The sequence below is a fragment of the Peromyscus californicus genome, unplaced genomic scaffold (genome assembly GCF_007827085.1).
Source record: "Peromyscus californicus insignis strain IS unplaced genomic scaffold, ASM782708v3 Scaffold_5__1_contigs__length_169319896, whole genome shotgun sequence".
Lineage (NCBI taxonomy): Eukaryota > Metazoa > Chordata > Mammalia > Rodentia > Cricetidae > Peromyscus > Peromyscus californicus.
The window spans coordinates 150,298,918-150,320,934 of NW_026294573.1; the positions used below are offsets into that span (position 1 = coordinate 150,298,918).

At 38.7% G+C, this 22,017-nt stretch overlaps 2 protein-coding genes across 2 annotated transcripts in view; one reads left to right on the top strand and one right to left on the bottom strand.

Moving 5' to 3' along the window:
• The window catches only part of Lrrc69 (leucine rich repeat containing 69), a 98,533-nt gene that overhangs the window by 28,017 nt on the left and 48,499 nt on the right, over window positions 1-22,017 (bottom strand). Inside the window, exon 6 of the mRNA XM_052717923.1 lies at window positions 2,508-2,609. Within this exon, the coding sequence (XP_052573883.1) occupies window positions 2,508-2,609 (102 nt within the window). The remainder of the gene's footprint in view (window positions 1-2,507; window positions 2,610-22,017) is intronic.
• On the top strand, window positions 5,355-5,765 carry LOC128097426 (60S ribosomal protein L27-like). Its single transcript, XM_052717924.1, has one exon. It carries the CDS (start codon window positions 5,355-5,357, stop codon window positions 5,763-5,765), a length of 411 nt encoding a protein of 136 aa, XP_052573884.1.

The window sequence follows — 22,017 nt, forward strand, 5'->3', positions numbered from 1 at the left end:
AATTGAAAGTAAATTCATGTGCATTCTTAAATTTTCTTACATATGGTCATTTGAATTATAACATTATATATCCACAAAAGTATAAAAATTATAAAATTTATAAAGAAATACGGATTCTTAGAAAGAAGGGTAGACTTGGAAATGACTCTGTAATGAGCTGCTACTGTGAATGCAGGAGACAGAACACACAGCATCATAAGCAAGGGTTCTGGGTCCATCATGTGCAAAGTTGCACACACAGGTTCAATAAGGTATTGACTGCATGGACTTATTTGGACAAATTCTAAATTCACATGGTCCCAAATATCTCATGTGTCAAATGAGAGTTTTTCTAGTCCTAAGCCGGAGTTTATAGAGCTGAGCTAATAGTAGCAAACCATTTGGCCTGCATCTGCTGATGCACTGAATTACCAGGATCAGATTCTAGTTAATAAATTTCTGAGATGAGGAAGGTTCTTAAACTTTTTGTTGGCACTGCCAGCTGAGCTATATCCCCAACCCTCACTTTACTTTTAATTTTAACATATCAAATTGGCTTAGAAGTCACTTGGTACCCTCAGGTCTTGAACTTGTGGTGCTTCTGCCTCAGCCTTCCATGTGGCTAGAATTTCAGACCTAAACAACCAAGTATATCTTTTAGAAATTCTCTACTAAGGCAGATAAAGCTTCAAAGCCCTATGGACCATTGAAACCCAAAGGAATTTAATTGCCAATGTTAACCAAATGCCTACTAGAAATGACTTTGAGTACAAATACACTGTCAGTTTGAGCCACCATTCTGAGAAAGACTCATAGAAGTACTTTCAAAATGGCCTAAATCATTTATATATTATAAGAAAAACTAATAATTTCTACTACATAATCTATTTTATATATCCACCCATGCATATATTCATTCATTATATATATAAAATTAACTCTGAGCTCCTGGACCTTACAATTTTAAAAATTAAAAGAAAGAAATGTTCCATTCCTCTTAAGCTACCACATCAGATTAACTATTCATCCAGCCTCCTCTACAGTCTAGAATCTCATGTCCTCAATCCCAAAACAATCTGCTTACCTTTCTGCACCCTATCTCTTAACAACATTGCAGTATAGGGTCTTGAAGGCCAACTGTAGAACATGGTATCAACACCCAAGCCCCAACATGAACTTTTCTATTGTGAACAAGTTAGTTAGCCTCTCTGGTTCTTAGTTGCTCTGTCTATAAAAGGGGTATAATAAAGATACCTACCTCTTGATGGTAATCAAACAACTACTGTGTTCATAAGCACAGTACCTGTCCACAGAAACCTTAAACTAAGTATTTAGGATTATTACTCTGGTATGCTTGATGCAGTAGAAAAAAGAAGAAGTTATAGAGGCTTAAATGAAATACGGCAGTTTTAAATTATTAATTTAATGAATTTAAGTTTCAAATACAATTTTCCCATAGAAGAGCAGGAAATAATGCTGTTTATGAAAACAATCTCCAGAAAGGAATTTGAAAAGAGCTGGTCTTCAAAGAAAGCCGTCCTTGTCCCCTACAATTTTATCCATTGAGACAATATGAACATGAGAGAAATTTACTGTGAATATGGTCAGTTCAGCCTCATTTGTAAAAACAAAAATGGGTGAATATTAATGATCTAAACATCTAACAGTAAGAAAAATAGTTAAAATATTATGATGTAATAGAACAGCATATACCCATCTAAAAAGAAATCTTAAAGTTTTTAATCTGATTAAAAAAGATATTCACAATAATTGGAGTAAAAATCTGAGTCTCTAAGCATATAGAGTACTAATTCACCTTAAATTTAAAATACATTCTAAATGCACAAGAGTCAGAGAAGAGGGTAGTAATACTTCACTAATTAGATTTCTGAGTTCTTTTCACTAATTGTCATTGGCTTTTTCCTATTCTTATACATGCATCTATATTGCTTTCATAATAAGAAAACAATTTTAAAAGCATTATAACTAATTTCTATCTGAAGCACTCTTGTATGTTCACCCTTAGTTCCAAATGAATCTAGTAAATCAAAATTCATGATTGAGAATCACGCTAACTCTGGGAAGACCTGTGGTTTTTATCTTTCCTGGTAGTAAAGAGTCCTTCAGTGTGCTTCCCTAGTCCTTCTTTTGATATCATTAACTAGTTTCACCAAATTGGACACAACGAGCTCCAGATTATATCCATGCACTCATTTGCAAAGGAGACAAGTGAAAATGGAACAAAAGCAATAAAGAGCCCACTAGCAGCAAAAAGATACTTAGAAGGCTAATGTAAAAATAAATTTCTCTTTTCTTTTCATCCAACAAAAAATGTTCATTTCTCTGTGTTGAATCAGTCTGAAAATTAGACAGATTACAATTTTTTTCTGTGAGCAAGACAAAAATTACATGAAGCATTCACATTCTTAATGGACCAGTGTTACATATTTGCTGAATTGTCAAGAATGCTTCACATCTTAAACCATGGATTTAATGTGAAGGTCCCTGCTTATGAGCTAAACTTTCACCCGTAGAGTCCAGATGTCTTTAGGTTGTTTAGCAGTAATTGGCCGCTTCAGGAAGAGTGGATTTCCCTCGCAGTAGAACTCCCTCAGCTTTAGATTCTGAAACTGGTAAAAGAAAAGATCTTTATTGTAAACAAGACAATAAACTTAACTTCTAAAGACTGATCATAATTTAGGATGTACATTCTATACTAGTATTTTAAGGATAAGAGATATTCTACTTGTTAGGGACATTCAGAGTTTTAATGATGGTATGAACAGCCATGACCTTAGAAGACACTGGTCTTATCTCCCATACTGAATAGCTAAGGAAGCCTGTTTAGAGTCACAGAGTCAGTAGCAGAATAAGGTTAACTAAGTCAAATTGTGGAAATTTGTAAGTATGTGTTAGAAACTAAGCCTAATGAAAACAATTCTAAAACATGCCATACTGAAAATATCAGTGATTGCCTGAAAATCAATTCATGTTTAATGAACATGAGAGAAATACTGAAACCTCAAAATCTCTTTATAAACTACTATGAACAAGAAAAATAAAAATAGATGGCTGTGGCTGTGGCTCAGTAGTACAGGATTGCCTAGAGTGTGCAAAATTCCGAGACTGAACACAATAAAATAACACAACATGAAACAGTGGGAAAATGGACAGTTCACAGGGATACTTAATCTATGATGAAAATCCAAATCCTACTGGGATCTACCACTTAAACAGAAAACAACAAATACCACTGTGTTCATATTATGTTTAGCATGTCTTTGCTAGAACCTATAAAACTTCTGAGATAGCTGAAATCACCACGTAAGGAACTACTTCTCTGAGACTAAATTCTTAGGGGAAAAAAGACAGGGAAATACAAGCATATCTTAAGAGGTATGCTAGTAAATGGAAAGGCAGAGGAATGTGAGAGAAGAGAGGAGGAAGAGGAGGGAGTGCTGAGCCCAGAGAAAAGGAAAGGACGTGAGTGGAGGAGGAGAGCCATGATTAACGATGTGTGTGATTCTAAAGCATAAACATTCTTGCCACGGACGATTCAATTCACTGACTGTAGAGTTGGAAAGACAGGAAAAAATGAAAAATCAACTCTTGTGAGTTACAATAAACTGGCCTAGTCATGCCACAGCGTTTCACGAAATTTATGGAAGAACGAGAGATTTCTGTCATTTCAGCCAAGGAGTTGAAAGATAGCAATGATTAGCCAAATTAAAAATAATTGATTTAAGACATATTTCTGGGGCATTATGTTATTAGATTTTGAAATTTACAGTAAAGCTTATATAACATGTATGAGATTTTAAATGAAGAACTCAAGGCCACTTTGTATCATACCTAATCCTAGCCACACAACAGACATTCCAACCTCTACTCAATTTCAAAAACTATCTATTTCAAAGGAGCTACCTTGATAGTTGGAGTCAATGTCAGTCAAAAGTCAGTGCTGAGTGTGAGAAAATGAGAAAGAGAATGTATTGGACCTGATTTTCTACACAACCATTGTGTTTTATTTCTTACTGTCCTAATAAATCCGTAATTGTACTTAAAACTGTAGTCACTTTTAAAGAGGAGCTAGGAGAAGGCTCCATATGCAAAGTACTTGCCATATAAGTATGAGGACCTGCGTTTTGATTCTCAGCACTTGACCAAAAAAGCACGTATAGAAGTATACATCTGTAATCTCAGAACAGGGCAAACAGATGGGAAAACCCTTCAACTCACAGTCGGGCTAGACTGAGTTGGTAAACTCCAGGTTTGGTGAGAGATCCTCTCTCAAAAGATACGATAGAGAGCAATGAGAATACCCATTGCTGACTTCTGACTTTCACATGCACACGTACATACATGTATAAATACACACATGCATAACATATACACATGTGAAGAAAACCTGATTCAAACATGAATATATATGCAAATATCACTACAATATGTAAACGTTTTACATTTAATTTACACAGTTCAGGGGTTATATACTTGCTTCAATCTTGTCACTGTCAATCAAAAGTGATAAGAGGTTCTCCAATTTGTTGTCCCATGACATACAACAGATCGACCATTCACAGAGATCCTCCTGCCTCTGCCTTCTGAGTGCTGGGACAAAAGGTGTGCACCACTAGGCCTGGCTAGAAAGAAGTTATTTTAATACAAAGAAAATTTAATAGCATGTGCCTTATAGGAGAAAGTTTTATTAACCTAGAGTCATATAATCTCTCAATGTACATTAAGTATTCTTCAAAATAAACTCCTTTAGAGCCTCTTTATTTAGAATTATTAAGTGTCTTCAGCCGTGCTTCTTCAGAGAACTAAATCTTTGGCTACCACAGTTACTCTACTAGGAAAATAGGGATTTTCACATTTTTAATAAGAAGGTTTGAGGCCTGGGGAGATGGCCCTGTGGTTAAGAGCATGTATTTTGCCGAAACCTGAATTCAGCCCCCAGCACCAATGTCAGGCAGCTCACAACTGCATTAAACTTGAGCCTGGGGATCTGACAGCCTCTTCTGCACTATGAGGGCAACTGGACTTACATGGACATTTCCACACATATATACACATACTTTAAAAAAAATAAGTAAACAGAAGAAACGTGGTGGCTGCGGGGAATGGCTCTATCTGTAAAGTGCCCACTATGCAGGCATGGATCTGCCTAACTTTGGATCTGCAGCCAGGCTGACGGTATGCATCTCTAAACCCAGTGCTCAGAAACAGAGATAGGCATCCCTCTCAAGCTCACTGGCCAGCCAGTCTAGATTGGTGAGCTCTGGGTTCAGTGAGAGACCCTGTCTCAAAAAAACAAGGTGAGAGAGATTAAGGAAGACACCCACTCTGCTGGGTACCGGCTCCTTGCTGTCAAAATGGGCAAGTTCATGAAACCCGGGAAAGTGGTGCTGGTCCTGGCTAGAAGCTACTCCAGACGCAAAGCCGTCCTTGTGAAGAACATTGATGATGGCACCTCAGACCACCCTTATAGCCATGCCCTGGTGGCTGGAATTGACCGCTATCCCCGAAAAGTGACAGCTGCCATGGGCAAGAAGAAAATCTCCAAGAGGTCAAAGATCAAGTCCTTTGTGAAAGTTTATAACTACAATCACCTTATGCCCACAAGGTACTCTGTGGACATCCCCTTGGACAAAACTGTAGTCAACAAGGATGTCTTTAGAGACCTAGCCCTGAAACACAAGGCCAGGCAGGAGGCCAAGGTCAAGTTTGAGGAAAGATACAAGACAGGGAAGAACAAATGGTTTTTCCAGAAGCTTTGCTTTTAGGTATATTTTTGTTCCTTCATTTTAAAAAAAAAAAAAAGGAAAGCACCCAATGCCGACCTCAGGCCTCTACACACACTTGCATATATGTGCTTTCACACACATATGGACCCACAAACAGATACACACAATGACATGAACACATACATTCTTCACATACATACACATCTATGGATAAGGAAAAGGACTATATCAATAGATTAATATTGAGGGGGAAAGAGTTTAAAGAGAAATGATCAGAAGAACATAGAATGGTTGTTGAATGTTGCTATCTTTTCTTATGTTCTCCTTTGTGGTCAGACAAAAGGATGAGTAACAGCATTTATAAATATTTGAGGGCATGCACTGCATAGTCAAAGGACCCAGACACAATCTCTTCACTTTTCTATTTGAAATAAAGTATAATATCATCTGCCAATACCAATAAGAAAGGAGGCAGGAGGAAAGTGATGAAGGCTGGAACCTGCAGGTTTGGGGAGAGGAGCCATGTAGAAACATGCAAACATATTATCCAGGATTGCAAAGAGATACTGCACATTAGTGGTGGCCCATGTATGTAGAGCTGTGCACTTATTTTTAGTGCTGCCATCCCTAGTACACATTAGGAATTTGTGGTAAGGAAATACCAGAAAATAGGGGAAGGACAATATTGAATGTTCTAAAAAATAAAGGCTAGGACTGGTCTTATGTGGTCTAGACTGGGTGGAGAAAGAAACAATTCTACTGGACTGTGAGCAAAAGGAGAAAGAAGGATGCAGACAGCAAATTTCCATGTCCTCAAGGAAAACATCCAGATACAAACAGGAAAGGCCTGAAGACAAAAGAACAACAGTCAGACTTCATACTCAGTGTCAGCTCCCCAAACTTGATCCGGCTAAGGAGGAAGGTAAAACTTGGAAGAGATTGAAGGTATGAAAAACTAGCTGATTTGGGTCTGCAGGCAGCAGGAAGAAAAAGCTGCTGGGCTGGGCTTTGACTTTTGAAAACCTAAAAGCCCACCTCCAGTGACACACTTCCTCCAACAAGGCCACACCTCCTAGTCCTTTCAAATAGTGCCACTCCCTAGTGACCAAGCATTCAAATCCATGAGCCCATGGGGGCCATTCTTATTCAAACCACCACACAGGGATTCAAGGAACTTTAAGATGTTTGTATCAACTACCTTCAGCAGTGGTCTCATATATCCGGTTCTCTGCGATGTGTAGATGAAAGTCCCATGAACACATGAAGCCTAGCTCATTCTTCTCCTAAACTTTGCTTTTCCCTTTCATCTTAACCCACATCAAATGTGTCTCTGTGTCCTATAAACGGATGCTTCTCAATACTTGGGAATTCTGTCCTTTCTCTGAACTCCCTCACTATCTCTGCATACCCTCATCCTCCTCCCTGACCCAGCTACTCTCCAGACCTCAGCCTTGAAGGATGTTTCCTCTGGTGTAGATTATTAGAAAAGTAATCTGGAATTAGGACAAGCTTTTGTTCCTAAGCAGGTTTTTAAAATTAAAATATAATACAACCCTGGTTAAGATGTTCATGATTCCCTTTTATTCGGAGTATATTCAAAAGTCCTAACATGTCATATTTGGCTCTCTTAGGCCTACTTCTCCAAAGTAACCTGGTGAGCACTCCTAATACTGAGGCTTTTGGAGATTTCACAGCAGCTCTGTCTTATTTGTTATGACTCAAAGTTGTATGTTCTAACTTAAATATGGACCATCTGTCTAAGACTAAAACATCACCTATCTGTGTTCCCCCAGCCTTCACTACATGTCCTTGCCCTATGTATAAATCAGTCCTATAAAGAGCAGGAACAATCACTGTTGAAAACTTTGCCTTTAAGAACTGTGTCTTAAATAACTACCTATTGCAAGCTCTAAAGTTAGTACCAAATACACAGTAATTACTGATTACATAGTAATTTATTACTGATTGTCAGTAAACAGCCGATAAATAAACAAACATCAGAGAAATACAGCTCTACCCAGGCTTTCAAGATTTGCAAAGTCCTTCCCCAGACTTGGTAAATTAATACCAGGATTCACACACAGCCACACGCCACAGCAACACTATGAATGGTCACCGAGTCTACTGTCACTTCCGACCAGCCTGAAGTCACTGGGAGCTCAGCAAGGGGAGAGTGCAGAAACAGTCTCAGTGGAAATGGGAGAAAAGGGAGCTGAAGTTTCACACGGACTCAAAGATAGAAGTGATAAGTAATCTACGGTAAAGTAATATGTACTCTTCAGACCATCTCAAAGCTCATGGGGCTATCTTGCAATAAAAATTGAATTTCTAAATAGATCAAGTTTAGAGAAGGACAAAATTTTAGTACAGGAACTATGACACCCAAAAATTAGACCCAAGGAACAATTCTTTTTTAAAGAATGAGTAAAATTTAGCAGCTAATGGGAAACACACAGAATAATACACCTGATATATATAATCAAAATTGTGGGGTGATTTGGCAGAAGACATCATTTGTACATAAGAATCCCTCCAAAAAAATCTATGCTAGAAATTTCACTCTCACACTCTCCATAACTAGTGGAAGAGAAAATTACTAGCAGGGAGTAATATAAAGTCTTAATTCTTCATATCTGCCAAATATATACTACAGGAGAGGATCCTGAGAAGGAATAAAGGGAGGAGGCTAAGAGCCAAGCCTGGCAGAAAGGAGATATCTGGACTTGCAGGCTATAAACACACAGAGAGAGCAGGGAGAAGCCTTTGTTGAGACCAGAGAGATGCTGCTCAAAGTACCTAAGCTCAGTTCCTCCCTGGCCTTCAATATCCTGGGCCTTGAAGGGCTCACAGTAATTTAATATCGATTGCTTATCAATTCTATCTTTTTCCATGTGAAACCTCAGACTCTCCACAGTGTTTTCAGCAATCTCTCTAAACATCACTGTAGCAATAACTGACATTGCATTGCCCCCAGTCCCCATCACATGCCTGCTTTAGACCCCACTTTTGAACTACCTGAGAACTAATAGCTCTTCTCCCTCTCTGTCCTATGCACTCACAAAGATACTCAGATCAATCACCATTCCTTACTCAAAACTATCTGGCAGCCACTCATGTCACTAGAAATCACTCAGTATGGCTTTCTGGCTGTTCCTATGTGGACCCTCAGCCCTCATGTTCTGTGCTTGCTTTTACTCTTGCCTTAATTCTCTCTCCCTCCACTCAGAAGCATTTCCCTCTTCTTGTGATACTTTGACCCTAACGTTATCCACTCCTTCAAGATAAGAACATATGGAATAAGGTCTTAGTGCTTTACAAGAGGAAGTCTCTTTTTGTCCCCAAGTGGGAAAACAAAACAAGATCTCACTAATATGGCAAAGAACACAGGCATCTTTTCCTATGGGTCTTAACCAAGGAAAATTATTCAAGAGACAGAGCAGCTGAAAGAGTAATGCATTGTAAGAACTGAAATGATGCATTCTCTTTCTTGTCAAAATGGAAAGAACAAAGCTGAGAGACTCCACTGCCATACTGAAAAAAAAGATTAGGGGATCTCTTTGAAAAAAGTTAAGTGTCAGGAAAAAGCCCAAAAGTTCTTACTGCGACAGAACAGCTCTTCCTGGAGGTCATCCAAAAGAAACACTGGGAATGAGAACAGATGTTTATGAGTAAAATGTACATCTCAGATTTCAAAAGCATCCTCTATATTAACATAGTATGGTAGCTTACATCATGTGTCCAAATCTTCCAGCTCTCTGCCTTTTACTTCATCTGCCTTGAAAACCTAAGCATGGGTCATCCAGGCCGTCAGCCTTCCCTGTCTCTAACACAACTGAACAGGTGTCCTTTGCAGAGCTGTCCCTCGGAGGACACAGAGTCTCCATAAATTCATCATCGCCACCCTGCAGGTGCCCTTAGTGGTCTCTGGAAAGCTAACTGCAGCCAACACGCCCTGAGCAACCCTGACTTTAATGACTCCTGATTCTTTTCCCAACTATGACCTACTTCTCCCCAGAGCCACGTTCTCTTTCCTCTTGATCTTCACCCAGGGTAACTTCATCCACACCTAGAACTGTCTCATGGAAATGACTGTGGCTCTACATCTTACAGCCAACTGTACACTCAAACAGTCATTAGGGATGCATCAATTCACCAGTCCCAGATAGAAAACATGGTCTTTTTAGTGTTGGTCTTCTTGTGATGCTGTCTTCACCCATGGGAATCTCATCACGAGTTACATCACTATGGTAATTTAAATGAGATACAAGTCTCGGATATCTGAATATTTGGTAACCAGTTGGTAGCCATTTGAGGAGAATAAAGAAGTGTGGCCTTGCTGGAGGAAGAATGTTGCTGAGGGTGGGCTTTGAGGTTTCAAAAGACATTTCAAGTAGGCTCTCTGCTGTTCCAGTTATCCATCTGCAGGTCTGCCTGCCTACTGTCATGCTCCCCTACCATGATGGTGATGGACTCTTACCCCTCTCAAACTGGAAGCCCTAAATAAACTCTTCCTTCTATAAGTTGCTATAGTCATGGTATTTTGTCACAGTAATAAAAAAGTAAATAATACAATCAGCGTTTCCAACTTTACCTATTAAACAGTTACTGAATATGGCAGGTCTTTCTACCCCTACTGTGCCACATTAGAACAAGCTATCATTGCTTTCTGGATTCATTAAAGTCTTCACAAATTCCACCTCATAGGCCTCCTGACTCCATCTAGTGTATCTGCCACACGGAAGAAGGAAAATTTTTATGAAGTACAAATCTATTACATCTCCTCCTGTTTAAAACCCTTTGAGATTTCTGTTGTCCTTGAGGTAAAGATAAAAAAAATACCCAACATACCATTCAGACTTTGCCACAGCTTCATCCCATCCAGTACACTGAATTCCATTTAGTGCCAGAGTATGCCCAGTCCTCCCAGCCTATAAGGCCTTGCCCCGGGCTGTTTCCTCCGTCTAGAACTTCTCTTTCCCTTCCACTAATCTTCAGTCTCAGTTCGTGTCACCACTTCCAGGAAGCCTTACCCAACCTGTCTAGTCAGCTCCCGACAGACCCGTGTCTTTGTCTGGGAATACACTGGTTTTGGTTTATAGGATCGTGATATTAGTTGTTTGGTTAATATCTGTTGCATTGCCACATTATGGCTTAGAGGGAGCCGAGACGCAGGCTGCTTCTTTACCACTGCATGACTTGACATATAAGGTAAAATGTGTGAATTAAAGAAGGGAGACTTGGGAGTCAATTGCCTTGTTTGAATTCCAGTTCCATACTTAGTACCTAGGAGAACTTGTGCTGTTTATCAATGGATAAATAAAATAATAAATAATTAAGGAATTAATTAAATTAATAAATTAATTAATAAAAATAAATAAATATTAAAATAATAGGCTGCTTGTATGGTGTGATTATTAGGTAATATAATCTATGCAAAGCACTTAGAACAATTTCTGTGACAGAATAAATAAGTATAGTAAGGTAGTTAGCAAACATTTTAACTATTAGGTCTACAGAAACAGATTCTGGACAGTCAACAAAACTACACAGAGAAACCTTGTCTCAAAAAAGATCAAAAAAAATTTCAGCATGTATTATCTATTTTACATTTGTATTACAATAAAATGTAGTAGATATTTATACTAAATATCAATACTCCTTAAAACTTACACAAAATCAAGCTAATAAATTTAATGATGCTCACAAAAGGATCTTTAATGACATAAAAGTTATGCTATAATATTCAATAAGGGGAGCAGTATGCAAAACTATTTTTAAAGGATCTATTTTAAAGGTATCTCATAAATATCAAAGCATAAATGTGTTAAAATGTTCGTTGTAACAGTGCGGTTTTGTAGCCATTTGGTATTTGTGTTATGGTTTTGGGTTATCTGAGGACTGAACTCAGGACCATACACATAATAGGCAAGAACCTCCCACTGAGCTGTATCCTCAGCCCCATAGTTCCTTACATGATTTTACATTGTCCTACATTTTCCAACCTTTTCAATGCATTATTTTTATAATCAAAAGAAATACTTCCTCCTTCATTTTCATGTTAGAAAGTAGACCCAAAATGGGCCTGTTGGTATAAAAAAATAAACTTCCTCTGTAAAAATCAACTCTCATTTTTTATTTTGTTTTGTTTGATTTCGGTTTTGGTTTTGGGGTTTTGACGAGGGGGTTGTTTGTTTGCTTTGTGTTTTTATAAAAAGCCATCAGTATTCTTTAAGTTAAAACTGGAGAGTAAAGCAAGATTCCTATTTGAGGCCTCCACTAACTTTCTATAAAGTCTATGTTCTGCCTTCCACAAGCGAGTTGTATTGTTTTAGTTTCCCTTCAGGACTGTCACAGCTAATTTGACACATGGTTCCACTCACTGACTTCTTTCTTCTACTGATTTCCCTATAGTAGTCCTCTTCCTATTCAGTCTTTGCATTATCTAGGCACATACTGTCTCTACATGCCCTGTTAGAGTGAGTCAACCCTCTAAGCTCTACATGATAAAACAGCCATATTTGATATGTATTGTCTTTCTCCATGTAACTGTTCTGACCTACACAGCTAAAGCAACATACCCACCTTATCACCTAGTTCACACGTCTATTATGTCACCTTCACCTGTGACTGTGTCTCTGGCATGTATACATACCACAGACTAGGATGAAATGTCTCTGTATTTATTCTAGAAAAGGGACTTAAGTAGTAAGAGAGGGAGAGAGACATCGCTTCAACTCTGTCTTCTTTGGTATGAACTGTTTATATTCTACTTTTGAAAAGCTTCTTTCTGTACATAATTTGATCAGTGACGACTCTTTAGTGATATACTTGGTTCCGACAAACTACTTTTTTCTGACTAATTCATCTAACAACCTAGCAATTGTTTGTATCCAGCTGTGCGACCAAAGTTGGCGTAGTCTTCCATCTTAACTCACTCTGTTCAGCACTTGGATCACTATACAAATGCCTCATAACCATCATATTCTGATAGTATACCACTAAGACTTTGAAACTATTTCATTGCCGACTTCCTAGTGAGTTTATTTCACTCATAACTTGGCAGCCAACTGTTCGGTTTCAAGTGTGTTCCTCAGGGGTATTTTCCTTTCTTTCCTTTTCTTGTCCTTCTGCTTTTTACACAAAGATCTTAAAAATATCATTTATTTTTTCTCTTTTCCTCTTTTTTCCCTTCATCACTTCTGCAATATCGTCCTTCAGTATAAAACTCTTTGGTCTCTCTGATTATTAAAACATCAGCACAAAGCATCTACCAGCTTTGGACATTCTTACTTCTGCTAAACTCCCATTCTAAACATCATACATTCTCCCACTTCTTACTGTTCTCCCTTTCCTTCACTTCCCATAAGTGTTTGCTCTGTCAGTCTATAAAGCTCACAAAACATGTGAAAACACACTCTGTGCTGTGAGGGCAATGTGGAAAGTGTGTGCGGAACATCCACTCTTTCCTATCCCTACTTTAAGAGATTCTAATCTAAGAGCTTCTAATCTTCCTCCCTTCACTAAGTGCTGGACGTGACTTGTTTCTAATGAATAAAATATCGCACCAGCAACGTGGACAACTTGAGACATTAAGCCATTGCACTTCCTCCTAGGCTTCTCATTCTTAGATCACTTACTCTGAACGAAGCCAACTGCCATGAAGTGAGAACATTTAGGCAGTACACATGGTAACAGACTTAGGTTTTGTGCCAAAAACCTTGTGAGTGCACCATCTTGGAAACAGATCCTCTAGCCCCAGGCAAGTCTTGAGAGGACTGCAGTCCAGATGACTTGATTCCAGCTCATGGGAAACAACTTAAAAACACACAGCTGACTCCTCTCAACTTCATAGTCAGCAGACCTTGGGTGAAATACTCCACATGTGCAGCTTTATGCAGCTACATCCTCTGGCACATCATCTCACAGTCATAAATAACTAATATAGAGAGAGCATCTTTTACTAAGTAAATTAACAAACATGCTGATAATTCCCAACATCTACAAGGAATAGAGCTCTAAGTTAAAAAACAAAACAACTGTAAAGTGGAATGACATTGAAGACTGAGTTCTGCCTTCCACGGCTTACTGCTGAGTCAAACCTAACACAGTGTGAAGATCTGGAACTTTACTGAACACATGGCATTGTAATGTCCCAAATTACATTTTAATATTACCTCATCATCCCTAGCAATTAAGGAAATGTAAATTGAAACAACTTTGAGATTTCATCTCACCACGGTCAGAATGGAAAAGCTCAACAGAACTGACAACAAACGCTGGTGAGGTTCTAGGGAAAGGGGAGCCCTCGTTCACTATTGTTAGGAATGCAAATTGGAACAGCCACTCTGGAAATCAGTATGGAGAATCTTCAAAAACATAAAAATAAATCTAACCAGCACCTAGGTATACCACCCAAGATTTGGCATCCTACTCCATAGATATTTATTCACAATATTCACTGATGCCCTATTCACAATAGCCAAGAAATGAAAACAATCTAGATGCCCTTCAATAGAGGAATAGATACTAAAAATGTGGTACATATACACAATAGAGTACTATTGATCTGTAAATAAAAATTAAATTATAAAATCTGTAGGTAAATGGATGGATCTAGAAAAGATTATACTAAGTAGGATAGCCCAGTCCCAGAAAGATAAACACTGCATGTCCTCTCTCATATAAAATTCCTAGCTCCAAATCTTCAGACGTGAGTGTATAGAATAGAGTAACCACAGAAAACAGGAAAACATGTGGGGTGCTTGAAAGGGAAATAACAGGATAGAGGTAATATGGAAACCCAGAGAGAGAGCTTCTGCTGGAGAGGAAAGGGATGAGGGACAAACAACACCCTTGGCCTGACCATAGACTTACAAAAACCCCGGTATCAGACATGAGAAACTTCCTTTCAAGTAGTTGATCAGAATAGTCCAGTGGCTTCCAAAACAATATAGACTACTGATGCAGCCCTTAGTTGCCTCTCAGAGGCTGAAGACAAGCCCCTGTTGCTGAAGATACAGCACACTTAGGACACAGGTTGCAGGTGAGTCAAGCTTTATCTAACCTAGAAACCTCTTTCCTACTGTCTAGCTTCCATGGTACTAGATATAGTACTGCAAGCTTCCAAGGGAAGGAAACAAAAGTCCTTCTCAGCTGCAATATCTATGAACCCAAACAGCGACTGTAAGGTGCATTAAATGGCATCCGAATGCTGGCGGTGACCAACAGCTGTCTAATTGAACTTAAGGCCCACTCAACCAGAGGGAAATCATGCTTGGTACAGAAAGCTAGCAAACTTACTTGGGACTAGTGATGTCATGATCCTTAGAAAAGAGTCCCCTACCACTAGTTTGCTAGACCAACATAATCCCTTACTACATTCTAAATCTTATCCGTATACCCACGGATAAGTGTATCTACCACCTCTCATCAAAGAAGTTTTTCTTTACAGCAAATGGAGATCATCACAGAAAACCACGACTGGACACAATGCTAAGGTCAACGGATCCAGCCCCAGTAGATACACCAACATCACAGCTCCCACCATCTGTGGTTCAAGGAATATTACAGAAGAGAGGACAGAAGGAAAAGCCAGAATACCAGGAAGTCAGCTGTGAAACAGTCTCTCCTAGAAATGGCTGCATGAACAAGACTGGAAAAATAGGCAATAGCAAGGGGCATGTTAACATAAAAGGGGGAAAATGGTGTGGATTCTCACCCCCAACCAAAGAACACAAGCAGCTATCAACTGCTGGAAGAATGAGAATTAGCCTCTCCAAGGACAGAACCCCTTATTAATTACCCAATACAAAGTGTCCAGCCCTGAACCTATCTATACACATACAAACAACCGAAACAAACTCAGCAGGCTTTGTTTATATATTTGTGCACACATTTGCCTGTGTGTGTGTGTGTGTGTGTGTGTGTGTGTGTGTGTGTGTGTTTAACAATAGTAATCAAAGAAAAATAGTTATCAGTTTGATAGTGGGTGACACATAGGAGGGATTGACGGGGGAAAGGGAAGAAGAAAAGTGATGTAATTCTATTTTAATAAAATGTATAAAAGAATAAAGTTTACAATTTTTTAATTTTAAAATTCAATTTAAAAAATTCTAATTATTATAACTCCAGATATAGCAGAAGTTTAAGCATAAAATGTATTCAAAATATATTGGCCAAAAAATAGTTATCAAAATATATTGTTTATCAATAATAATAGCAGTAAATGTCTAGAGGCAAAAATTGGAAGCAGAAGACAAGTTGTACACCTAAGGAAGTGTGCTTGCTAGACAAAGGAGAGGATGAAGGTAGAGAAGAGCGTAATGATTCAACGCACTGTGAGCCGTGAAGCACTGTGCTTTGGGACAGTATCTTGGAGTGTAGTAGACCTGGGTTCGAACCCTAGATATCCTGATCCTCCAGGAAAACAGGACTTGATTCTATTTACAGGTACTGGATATGAGATCTGCACGAGTCACAAAAGCGCTGCGTTTATATGGGAAAGTGCTTCATCTGAATCTTAAAAACAAGGGAAGAGAAAATGTCCCAGGGAATGAAAATTGTGATCTTATAGATATCTGAAACTGTAGTTGTCTCTAACCCCAGAGACTGCATCTCAGAACTACTTCTGGAATGGCCTTGGTTCCTAGCAATCTCAATTAGGAAAATGTCTCCTGAGGTATTTGGCTCTGGATTAACCTTATGTAATGGGAAGTGGCTTAACTACCCAATCTCAAATGTCTGAAAACATTAACTCACAGGTTTTCTAAATGTTCCTTAAAATGTAAAAGTGACATCTGAAGATATTGTTGGTAAACATTTTTTCAGGGATTGATGTTATCTCTACTAAGAATATCTAAATATTGAGCACCCACCCCAGTCCCAGTCTTATCATGCAAATGGCAGAGAAACAAAAGGCTAGTTCTCTACTTACTAAAGTATTTGCCTCAGTTTTATAGACAGATGGCCCATGACTTAACAGGGGTTCAAATGAAGTTTTTTTTCAATGTATAATGGTATAAAAGCACACCATAGCCATTCTGTTTTTCATTTTTAGTACAATATTAAATCAATTATATGATTTATTTTAAATTATAAAATAGGTTTTGTGATATATAAGTTGACCATTTGTAGGCTTAAATTCGTGTTTTGAATACATCTCTGATAGGCTATTTAAAGATTTAATGTTTGGTAGTTTGGGATAATAAATGTAGTTTTGACTTCTGCTACTTGGTCCCATGGTGAGTTGATCATGATGTAACCCCATTGTAAATTGAGCAACATCTGTGCTAACTCTGTAGTCAGCAAAATCAGAAACATTTTCCTTTTGTTGCACCGACCTTAAATTTTGTCCTTCTATTAGACGGAAAGCCATCTAAGTTAGAGAGAACAAAAATAACCCAGACAGAGCAAGTCAGTGGCTGCCAAGACTGTTGGATTTAAGTGGCCTGGGGAAAGGAGGGGTCAATGGTTTCTTGTGACCTTTCAGCTTGCAAACAGAAATAAAATAGGTCCCTATTCCTGAACTCTTTTAAACCCATTTTACTCCTCCAACCATTATACTTCCTCACTTTTTTGTTAGATCACAGAAACATAATGACGTCATGGAACATTGAAGGGGGATGGGAAACAAAAAAACCTTTCCTGTTAGAGGACGGCAAAGCCCACAGTGTTTGCAAATAGGTGGGAATTCAAAGAGAACGCGATACAGATTTTTAACCTGTGATTCTTTTGCTAGAAACTACAGACCATTTAATTCTCATTTTAATTTCTCCTCATTCCTGTATATTCTGATTAGGTAAAGAAAACTTAAATATCCCAGCTGGATTGTTGATAACTTAAGTACCAGACCAAGCAATGTTTCATAAGCACGGCTAACATGTAGACTAACATGTCCATGCACAACCATAATAGCACTGACATCAAGAACTATGCTTGCTTACTAAATTAAGATGAATTTAACACAGTAAGTTTAAATAATTTAATTGTCTTGAGACAACTCTTATTAAGTGTATCTCAATAAGTATAGTTGGTTCCTGCTATACTTGTGCCAATTAACTTTGAAAAGTCAATAGAGTATTTATTGGAGATCCTCTCTAAGAAGCAAGCACAATGGAAGAGAAGAACAATTTTGGTGGTTAGACTTTAATACACCAACTTTGTCACAAATAATTTAATAGAATACCAAAACAGTCTTCTAAAAACTTGCTAATGCCTATCCATTTTATAACTCTTAAATGAACTGTGTTCATATAGTATATATCCATCCTCATATGGTACATAAACATGTAGTGCTCCTATATATATATATATATATATATGATACACATACTAGCCATTCACAACTGTCATCTAGTGTCTATGACACTAGAAAGTTCTTTCTTGATTAAAGGAATATATGTAAATAAAATATTTCAGATCTGATGATGCCACTCCCCAAAATACCTGGCAAGCATTTAATAAAATGACTGAGTACTTAACACAAATAAGCACACATAAACAAGTTAAAAGGACAATATAATACTGCAAGTATATTTAACTTTATTTAGTGTAATGGCTAATTTTCTATGATGATTTGATTGGACCATGAGGTACTTTAGTATTTGTTTAAACATTATTTCAGGGTGGGGACAATGTTTGCATATTAAATTATGAGGACTGCAAGGGTGTTTCTTGATGGAACTGGCATTTGAGTTGAAGAATTGAGTGGAGCAGATTGTCCCAACCAATGCCAGTGTAGATGGGCATCATGTAATCCACTGAAGGCAAAACTGTGGTGATATTGTGTTCCCCAAAATATTGTGCACCCTAATAAACTTGTCTGGGGTCAGAGAACAGAACAGTCACTAGATACAGGGGCCAGAAAATGGTGGCACACACGCCTTTAATCCTATCACTTGGGAGGCAGAGATCCATCCGGATCTCTGTGAGTTTAAAGCCACACTGGAAATAGCCAGGCATGGTGTCTCATGCCTTTAATCCCAATAAGTGAGTCTTTAATCCCAGGAAGTGATGACAGGAAACAGAAAGGTATATAAGGCGTGAGGACCAGGAACTAGAGCCTGGTTAAGCTTTTAGGCTTTTGAGCAGCAGTTCAGCTGAGATCTATTTGGATAAGGACTCAGAGGTTTCCAGTCTGAGGAAACAGGATCAGCTGAGGAATTGGTAAGGCGAGGTGGCTGTGGCTTGTTCTGCTTCTCTGATCTTCCAGCATTCACCCCAATAACTGGCTCCTGGGTTTGTTTTTATTAATAAGACCTTTTAAGATTCGTGCTACATGAAACAGAACAAAGCAGAGAAGAACGAATGACCTGTCTGCCTGTGTGAACTAACACATAGGTCTTTTCATACACCTTGCTCAGACTCCACCACATTGACTGCACTGTTTCTTAGATCTTGTGGGCACAACTGAAACAATGGTTTTTCTGGGCTCCTCTAGCTTCTGGGTGGCAAGTAAGGGGACTTCTCAGCCTCTATTATCAAATGAGCCTTATAATAAATCTAGATAGATAGAAGATAGGTAGGTAGATAGATAGATAGATAGATAGATAGATAGATAGATAGATAGATAGATAGATAGATATGAACTTTGTCTCTGGAGAACCTTTATCAAATTAAGAATTACACAGAGAAAAATGGTGTCTGAAACCAGATGCAGAAAAGAAAAAAAAAGGAGATGAACTAGAAAATTCACCTGTCTCTCAATACTGGACAAAATTAAGTGTTGTTAGAACATTGCTAAAATTGGTTTAAAATGCTATTTGTAAATGATAAGTTCTTGTACACATTCTTTAGGTTGTTCAGTTTCCTATAAATGAGCGAGGAGATTAGGGATGGGGGCATTTTAACTCCTTAATCAGCAGCTATTAAACACTCTCTTGCTGCTCAAACTGCCTTGAGCAAAATACTATCAGCCTAAGAGCCAGCTGGATTACCATGATGCCAGTAGCAGCCATCTCAAACATTTCACGGACACCTTGAGAAACCTAAACAAAGATTACAGTTGGTTACCTTGGCTCCGGAAGGCACAACCTCAGCCTGGGCTGTTTGAAACAGTTTGTACAAGGCTCTTTGTTATCACAAGTCTTGGCAAATGAGTTCCACCTTAGCCAGAAGGGTGGCCCTTCCCCTGGTCAAGGGACTACAGTGACTGAGGGTAAGAGACAAACAAGATCATGATTGGTCCAAAACACGTGATAATGGCTATGATTGCAGCTAAGAGATCAAAGATATGACTAGACCAAGTAAGTGGCTGTAGTTGGTCTAAAATGAACACCTGCCATTTGTCTAAACATCTGCCTGAGAGACACTGTCCTGTGCAGAGTTCTCCATCATGCTGCAACATCCAGCTTCAAGGTCTTTCCTGGCTCACTTTCACAACACTGGTTTGAGCTGGGAATAGGAAGGCAGAAGCAACCAAGACAGTAGACAGTTCTAGCAAAAATAACTAGCCAGTGGCAGGCTACTGGATCTTTACCCTCAACTTCCCCACCACGAAACAAAACAAAACAAAACCACTGGTGTTGTGAGTGCCTGACACCTTAAAAAGCTGCGGACAAGCTTTGCTTAAGAGATTGAAATCCAGCTTAGGATATTTAGCCTTGGGCTTCCAAATGGCTCGGCACTGTTGCTCATGTTTGCTTTCGAAGGCACTGCTGCTTGATAGCCGGCAAGCCTGTCCAGCAGCCAGGACTTCTGCCTCAGTGATTCCCAGCGAAGCACAACACAGAGTTTCTGAGCAGTCTGCAGGAGTCAAAACTCCTACGCAACATCAGACATCCCAACTAACACTGTAAGTCATTCCCCTGCAGCAGCCACTAAACTGTGGACGTTGAAGAAGCAGCTGGGCAGCTGAGAGCAGGGAAGGAGGAGGGTAGGGAGCAAGCTGACAAAGGGCTAAAGGGAGCCAGAGAAGAAAATGTGCAGGCCCTGGCTGCCAAGAGTCCCAGAGAGCTGTCAAGTCTTCATGGCTAATGGGCTCAGTCCTCCAGATGGGAGCTGTGACATTGGTTACTGGCAAAGACCAAGGGTCTCAATACAGGATGCCTTCATGGGGACTGCAATGGAGGCTGCCACTTGCTGATGCTTCCACTGGCCTGCTGCCCCTGCTCATTGCTGTCAAACACTGAAAAGAAAAGGAAGAGGGCTGGAAGCTGGCATTTGAAGTGTCTAGCCTACCCATGTTTTTTTTTCTTTTGACGTTTAAATATCTTTGAGAGTGAAACCTATATTCTAAGTGTGACATAATACCACTGGAGATCCTTTGAGCAGAGACATGTGGCATGGGATCTGATACGCTCTAAAGGACCACCTAGATGTTCTTTGGAGATAAACACCAGTTACATGTCTGTGTATTTCCTTTTTATCCAGCACAATATTTCTTTGATGAATCTGCTCTGAGCTTTCATGTATAACTTCTTAACATTTTGTGTTTCTCCTTAGGACACGATTATCTCATGGTATTTTTTTTTCATCTATCAATTGTAAAGTCCAAGGAAGCTGTGCTATATTCAGGCAGATGCCTTTAATCCAGTAGTGCCAAGGCAGAAGCAGGAGTTCAAGGTCAAACTCAGCTCTATAATTAATTCAAGACCAATGTGGGATACATGTGACTCTACTCAATAGAAAATAAAAATAAATTAATTATACCCTTAGCCAATCTCCTGTAGCCAAATTCCTTTGACCTCCTCCCAACTTCTAAAATCAGATGCTCACCTAGGCACCTGTAGGGTTACACCACTCCACTCCTCAACCTGCAGCCTGAACTGACACAACAAGACTTTGATTCTTGAGCCAAATGAAATAAATCCTAGCCTGGTTACAAACTCTGATTTGGCCATTTAGAGTCAAAAGGCCTGGCCTAAACATATATATTTTTAAGAATTTCAACGCGGAAATATGAAAATAATTTTCCATTTAGTTCTGGAAGCTGGCATAGAAAAGCTCTTATGTCAGAAACTAGAAAGTCTACAGTGAGCCATGTGCACATTAAGCGATAAGGAAACAAAAATTATACACAATGGAAGAATTTAGAATATACCTAGGTATATCACTAACATAACAAATGACCACAACTGAGAATTCCCAAACCTCTTTAAACTAAGAACCACTTCTTAACTCCAGGAAACCTGAGCTCTGGCTGGCCTCATCATATTTCCAAGTCAAATCCTCATGAGATTCCCTTTTCATTCATTTTATCTATCTATCTATCTATCTATCTATCTATCTATCTATCTATCTACCTATCTAATTGAAAATAGTTTTTGTTTTTGTTTGTTTTTTTAATCAGAGA